Source organism: Pipistrellus hanaki (assembly GCF_964339955.1).
Source record: "Pipistrellus hanaki genome assembly, chromosome: 3".
NCBI lineage: Eukaryota > Metazoa > Chordata > Mammalia > Chiroptera > Vespertilionidae > Pipistrellus > Pipistrellus hanaki.
This window is the reverse complement of record NC_140505.1, coordinates 96529648-96536940: the sequence shown is the minus strand read 5'-3', so window position 1 is coordinate 96536940 and position 7293 is coordinate 96529648. Positions and strand designations below refer to the sequence as shown.

The 7293-nt window shown below is 36.2% G+C and overlaps 1 protein-coding gene across 3 annotated transcripts in view; it reads right to left on the bottom strand.

Annotated features, from left to right (window-relative positions):
- Nucleotides 1-1104: 1104 nt before the first annotated feature.
- The window catches only part of BRCA2 (BRCA2 DNA repair associated), a 70070-nt gene continuing 63881 nt past the window's right edge, over nt 1105-7293 (bottom strand). For 2 of the 3 annotated variants that reach the window (XM_084878501.1, XM_084878502.1), the window contains exons 25-27: nt 5465-5709; nt 3813-3959; nt 1105-2304 (exon numbers count right to left, since the gene is read on the bottom strand). In XM_084878501.1, the coding sequence (XP_084734627.1) occupies nt 1687-2304; nt 3813-3959; nt 5465-5709 (1010 nt within the window). In that variant the 3' untranslated portion in view covers nt 1105-1686. Of the gene's footprint in view, nt 2305-2411; nt 2467-3812; nt 3960-5464; nt 5710-7293 lie in introns of all 3 variants that reach the window. The other variant, XM_084878503.1, reaches the window with a different exon arrangement.

Genomic DNA, 7293 nt, shown 5'->3' with positions numbered 1-7293 from the left:
ATTTTGTGTGTTAATGTTTCCACAACTCATTGAAGAGGCGTAGTAGGGCTTTATATGCAAAGAGGCTCTCACATATTGTCAAGCTTCATATTTTTTCTCGTATAGCTTAGCTACATTATTTACAATTTATGAAAAGGAGGATGTGCATTAAGTCGCTCTCTTACAAGTAGTCTACGTAGTAATGAATAACAGCAGTTAAATTTTTCGAGGCTAAAAAAAAGGTTAAATTATTGAAATTCTGTCTGTTCCTGAGACTTAAGTTTTATTCCTTGTTCTAGAATGAATCACCAGGAAAATGATTACACCAAATTATTTTATGAACAAAACCTAAATCACAATAAGAAGGGCAGAGCACAAGTTAAAAAGACTAGTGGAATGGACTACTTATGTTAATAATTTTTAGAGGAGAGAAAATCACGGATTATAGTTAAAGAAACAACTGCTTCATAAAAGAATTTATCTTTGGCTTTCAAATGTTTATAAATAGATTTGAAAACATTACCCACTATGCTACTGTATACACCTGGAACTAATAAAGAATAATACTGAGCCCTAACCAGTTTGGCTCAGTGGATACAGCATCGGCCTTTGGACTGAAGGGTCCCAGGTTCAATTCTGGTCAAGGGCATGTACCTTGGTTGCAGGCACATCCCCAGAAAGGGGTGTGCAGGAGGCAGCTGATCAATGTTTCTCTCTCATCGATGTTTCTAGCTCTCTATCCCTCTCCCTTCCTCTCTGTAAAAAAATCAATAAAAAATATAAAAAAAAATACTGAATGTAAACTGTAATTAAAGCATATATATGCATATACATATATATGCACACATATATATATGTTAGATATACATTTTAAGACATCGAAAGACCCTATTAAAGAGCTTCTCCATAATTATACTAGTAAGTTTGTAGTTAGAACTGCTTTTTCTCTTTTCTATTAAACACAAGAAAGTAAAAAATGAGAATATCATCTTGAATTGAACTGTTACCTTCTGCCCAGAGGGGTGTGCTGAGAGAAAACAAGGGGTAAAGGGAACATTACACTTCCTGGGAGGCAGGTAGAATCAGGATTGATTTAAAAGACAAAATTAACACTATGAAATCTACTTCTGAATTAAAATACTTGAATTTTTAATTGAAATAATTTCAGAGATTACATTGGGATCATATAAAGGAATTAATTATACTAAGGGTTCTATTTTTCTTGTAGTTACACACTTAAGAATAAACACTTTGATCAAAAGCAAGCACCAGTCATATCTTAGTCCAATTTTTGATCAGGACAGAACTACAGTACAACTAACATGTGCATTAAGGAAAAGTGGTTCATAGTAGGTTACCTCTAAAAACACATACACAAAAACAAACTAAAGTAGGAATTATGTGAGTCAAAATAACTCTGCTGAGAAACCTAGTTTCATTTAATTAAGGATACAATCTAAACAAAAAGAGTTCATAGTTCATTTGTAAAATACTTGTAGTGAGCAAATCCCATCATAAAGATTTTTCATTGGTTAATAAAAATAAACAGTTTTAAGGTTTAGAACTGAAATAAAAGTATACCAATATAGAAGCAGGCAAAGAGCATTCCTGTGATACATGAGTACTGAGGTAGATTTGGAACCATTTCTCATTTTGCAGATATGGGTGTGTGCTTTGAAACTGCATGTGTGTTACAAACTGAAAAGGTTAAGCGTCAGTAACTAATTTTTGTTGTTTTCGGTTCTGTTGCCTTTGCAGTCTCTTAGATGTATCTTGTATTGTACTTGTGTCCTGAATAGAGTCTCCTGTTCCTCCAGTACTGACGTGGGAATTGTGCTTTGTGACCATAGGGGTGGGAGCAGTCCTGGTGGACTCACCCATTGATACGAGTTGTTTTTTTCCTGCCGAACAAGACAAAAGGGCCTGGGTATTGATCAATGCAAGTTCTTCGTCAGCTATCGAATCGCCTTCTACAACAGAAATGTCATGAAAGTTTTTAAGTGGAGTTAACTGAGGAGAACTCAATTCCTTTTTCTTTATAGGTGTTTCATACTTGGTGCCACAACTTCGTGGTGGCTGAAATGCCTTCTGTGCAGCTGGAGAAACAAATGTACAAATGGGACTAACAGGTGGAGGTAAAGGCAGTCTGCTCAGGAAGTCCAAGGCTCGTCTTCTTTTGCCGTTTTTTTGGTCATCAACCTCCTTCTCCCCTTTACCAGACTTTGAAGTCATTTGGGCTGATACAGGTGTGGGAACAGACTTCTCTTTTGGCTTACAAAGTGATAAAGAACTTTGATAGTTCATCTCATTATTGGGAGAAGACATCTAATACAAAACAAATGAAAAAGAGGCATATATAATTATGTGCTCATACATAAAGCAAAATAAAATTAGCTTTTCATTAAAAATATTTAAATACAAATAACACATACGTTCTCACTCTTGTAATGTCTAATAGGGCAGATGATTTCATGAGTCATTCTTATTCTCTCAGAAGAAAATAATTTCACAGAAGAGGATATAAAAAATTACATGAAAAGATGAAGACTAATTATAATGAAAGACAAAACAGACAGTAGGGGACATAACTTCTGCTTTAATCTTTTTTAGTATTAACAGGTTAAACAAAGAAGCATTCCAAAACTGTTTTAAGAACACAGACTGCCTGGGTTCTACTACCTACTTTTCCTGGCTTTGTGATTCAGGCAAGTGATTAACCACTCTATGCCATAGTTCCCTCATCTGTAAAATGGTGTCCATAATAATTTTTATCTCAGAGGGTTGTTGTGAAAGTAATGAGTTAATATAAATACACTTCCCAAGTGTTAACTACTTAAAAATTAGTCATTTACTGTGATTTAAAGAGTTAAATAAAATGAGCTTAAAAACAACCCCAGTGCACGAAATTTGTGCACTCGTAGGGTCCCTAGAGGCTGCTGGCTGGATACTTCCACTCTTCCCCTAGTCGTCTGCCGCTGCCTGCTGCTGGCCGGGGCCTCTCTCCCTTCCCCCAGCTGGCCCTGCCCCCTGATCAAACTCCTTGAAATCCCAGTGGAGGGGACAATTTGAATACTACGCTTTTATTATATAGGATGGTCCTCCTGGCACAAAGGTACTGGCAAAAGAAGTCTTTTCTATCACATGTACCTGAAATACTAAGATGAATAAACTAAAATTTTCCCCCAAAGAGTGTTACATTCTGCCTTCAATAAATAAAATATAATTTGCCCTGGCTGTTTTGGCTCTGTGGATAACAGCGTATGCCTGCAGACTGAAGGGTCTCGGGTTCGATTCCAGTCAAGGGCACATGCCTGGGTTGTGGGCTCCATCTCCCGTGGGGGATGTGCAGGAGGCAGCCAATCAATAATTCTTTCTCATCATTGATGCTTTTATCTATCTCTCTCTCTCCCTTCAGCTCTGAAATTAAAAAAATATATTTAAAAAATATATATATAATTTCTAGCCGAAATTATATCTATCAGTGGATAGATATAGCGTTGGCCTATGGACTGAAAGGTCCTGGGTTCGATTCTGGTTAAGGGCATGTATCTTGGTTGTGGGCACATCCTTGGTGGGAGGTGTGCAGGAGGCAGCTGGTGGATGTTTCTCTCTCATTGATGTTTCTAGCTCTCTATCCCTTTCCCTTCCTCTCTGTAAAAAGTCAATAAAATATATTTTAAAAATATATATAATTTCCAGATAAGCTATACTTATAAAGTCACATAACAATCACACTTTCTAATTAAGTTTAATTCAATTTTTCCATGTTTACTAGATGTATACCTGAGTATCTTTATATATTTGCAAAATTCCTTAAATTTACATTAACTTACCAGAAACGTATTTCCTCTACCAAGGACTGTCTGAACATTGTGTGGTTCTGAAGTATAGTCTTTGATTGGGGTGGAACACTTGGGATCATTTGCATTAAGCATATGCATAAGCTTGTTTTCTGCATCGCTGCAAAATCTATCAATATTCTAAGAAAATAAATTGAAAAAGCTATTTTATAAAATGCAAACCCACCTATTCATGTTTTTAGAAAGTGTTACCTTTAAATCCAGAACTAAAATATTCAGACAGAAAGAATGTGACATCCCAAATTTGATAGCAACTGTCAAATCATGCTAATGAAAAAAATGCAGAATCAACATCAGTGCTTCAGCAGAGCTCAATTGTTGGAGGGAGAGGGAGAGTGTCTGTATGCATCAGGGAAGGAGAGAGAGAACAACCATTACCAGCCATCCAGTTTAATTAGCAAGGTATACTATGATTCAGGAATTGGGAGACTGAGACTCAAGTTCTCTCTCAATTTACTACTAATAGCTGTAAATCATCCAACATTTACAGAGCAGTCCTCAGGTTAGGAGTAAAATGAGAGAATGGCTTCACGTCTGTTCCAAGGATTAACTGAAATAACGTGTTGTTTCAGAAGTCACAAGTGGTGAAGTATCAGCAAATTCATATGGTTTAACCTAATTCATTAAAGTATTTTGTAAAACTTTCAAATAAAAGTAAATAAAAGGTGTCTTTGAACTGCTCTTGGATGGTCTCAGAGAAAGCTGGGATGTAAATAGTAGGTTCTCCTTATGAGAGCCAAGTAATGAAATAATTTCCCTCCTCAACTCCACCCCTCCCCCACACCCATTTAGAAACCATGTATATCAGATGCTATCTTCACTGTATAAAGTTTTTAGGTAAATATTACACAAACTTACTATATACAGCTAACTACTCTAATGCTTTTAAAATGTGATTTATATAAATTTTGAATAACATACTTTCAAACATTAAACTATAGAACTAAGAAGAGGTTTATCTTTTGTATATTATTTAGTAGGAATTTATAAAATCCAAAATTTTATTGGGAGACAGCACTGCATAGTAGTTAATAATTGTGTTCTGTATGCAGGTGGCTTACTATGAATCCTGGTTCTACCAACTTGGCTGTGTGACTTAACCTGTGTTTCTCATAAGAAAAATGGAAAAAAGTTCCCTACTTCATCACGCTAGGCTTAGAACAAGGCCTGAAAAACAGTAGCCCTCCAATAAACTAGCTAATATTATTATGTGATGTATAAATAGATCTCAGCAAAAATGCATATGATCCAAGGAAAATAATTTTAGTATTCTCCTACTTGGGCTTACTTCATCATAGAGACAGATCCAAATTGTATAAAATACTAGGTATGGAATTTAAAATGTAAATTTGAAACCTACATATTATTAACTAATTATACTACCAGCTAATATGAACTACATATTATTCTCACCAATTTCCAGTTTGCCTACACATGGTCTGTAGTTTGAAAATCCTTCTTACCATCTCCTCATTTCCTCAGGTTCTGAGCAATTAACGTATGCTAAAAACCTCACCTGATATATCTAAACATCCAATTTTTATAAAAGCTGCCTCTCCTTTGATATTTGACTCTCAAACTATTTGGAAAATATCAGAGTGTGGTAATGTTCAAAACAAATTTACCTCAATAGTATTTTTCATTTTGTGGAATGTCTCTTGAAAATGGCTCTCCTTTGGATTGGCAGAAAACATGGAAAAATCTCCAGCAAATAAAGTAGGAATTCCTGATTTGGATTCTGGTCGCCACTGGAGATTGCTCGCAGCAATTAACATGTGAGGTTTAATTAGGTCTTCATTAAGATCTATCCAAAACTTGATTGCCAGTAAGTTATAGCATTCATCAGACAAGTAGACCAAAGGAGCAAGACCTAAAATGAGAACAAACAACCCCCGTTTCATTATCTATGTGAGGTTAAAAAATGCAAGGAACCATTAATATGGCCATTTATTTGGTATGCTATTGGTAAAAATAACTAAAGACATTTAGAGAAAGCTCAGGATTTCCAAAATGACCTATTTATAGTGTTAAAATTTCAATGCCAGAGTGAGAACACATTCTGTCCCCGAGGCCACAGGAGGCAAGCATACTTGTACATGGCCGATGGGAATGCAGATTTCTGCAGCCCTCCGGAGAAACACTGGGTGATGCCTAGCCGAGCGACATGCACACATTTCCCCCGGCAACACCACTTGTAGCTCTCTCCTTCCACTGAGTGTGAAATGATAGGAAAACGCATGTATGAGGTTACTTACTGAAGCACTGTTTATAACTGTAAAGTACTAATAGCAACCTATCTTGGCTCATGCCCGGAGAGTGGCTGGGTAGAGCATGGCACATCCTTATAATGGACACTATGCAGCTGACAATAGGATGAGGAAGATCTCTACCAGTGATTTCCAAACACACTGTTAGGTGAAAAAGAAAAGCACAAAAGAAAGACTAGAATTATAAAGAAAGGCTAGAGATATCTCCTAAAAGAATAGAATAGAATATAGGCAAATATACAGATATCTGACCATTTGTACAAAACATACAGGAAGATAAACCAGAAACTACGGGGATTGAGTATAGGTGGGGGGGAAAGGACCAACGCTGGGTCAGCCAAGATGAGGGGAGAGTGACACTTCCCTGAGTTTGTCTTTCTGTGAAGTTCTGACTCTGAGGAGGTCTATGATATCCCACATATTTTTCATATATCCCCCAAACAGACAGAACGAACCAGTTATAAGGAAATCCAAGTTGGAACATAAAACATATTTCTTAGTTCTTTATGCTTGAAAGGGCATACAAGCAATGAAGCCACAGTAGCAAGAAGCACATCTAGCACTCAGATCTTTATTTCTAAATACCATTTTCTCCAAAAAAAGAAGAAAAAAAAAAGGATCCAAGGTTCTCTTGGAGAGCTACATGTCCTCGAATAAGGTCATTTTGTTCAACATTGTTTCGTTCTAATGTTGATGAGATGCTATAGGAACTTAACTCTTGTTTGTATCAACAGGCTTATGGTAAAACTGGTTTTGCTATATATTTTTTTGCTTAAATTTGCTGAACCTACTGACATTAAATGAGGACTCACTTTAGTTGATTCCAAAACTGGGGCAGGGAACTTATAAGGTGAGCCTGGAACATCTTATGATGCAAAAAAAAGGAAGTGCTCAAAAAATAAAGCAGTTAATCTGAAAAAACTCCTAATGGCCCAAGCTGAAATAATAGGAGTAATAAATAAAGGTACTGAATTTTAACCCAGAGGAAAAAAATAACTGTTCATACAGTCCATACTGATATAAATGAAAGAAACAAATGAGGAGGGAGGGGGCAGCACCATTAGGTAAATACCACAGTAATAACTGCTGCAAACAAAATCAACTGATGGATGCTAAATAAATGGGTGAAAGTTTGCAGTAAAGTAGGATGTGAATCTCCTCCCAGATATTTATTAATTACGAGGCCC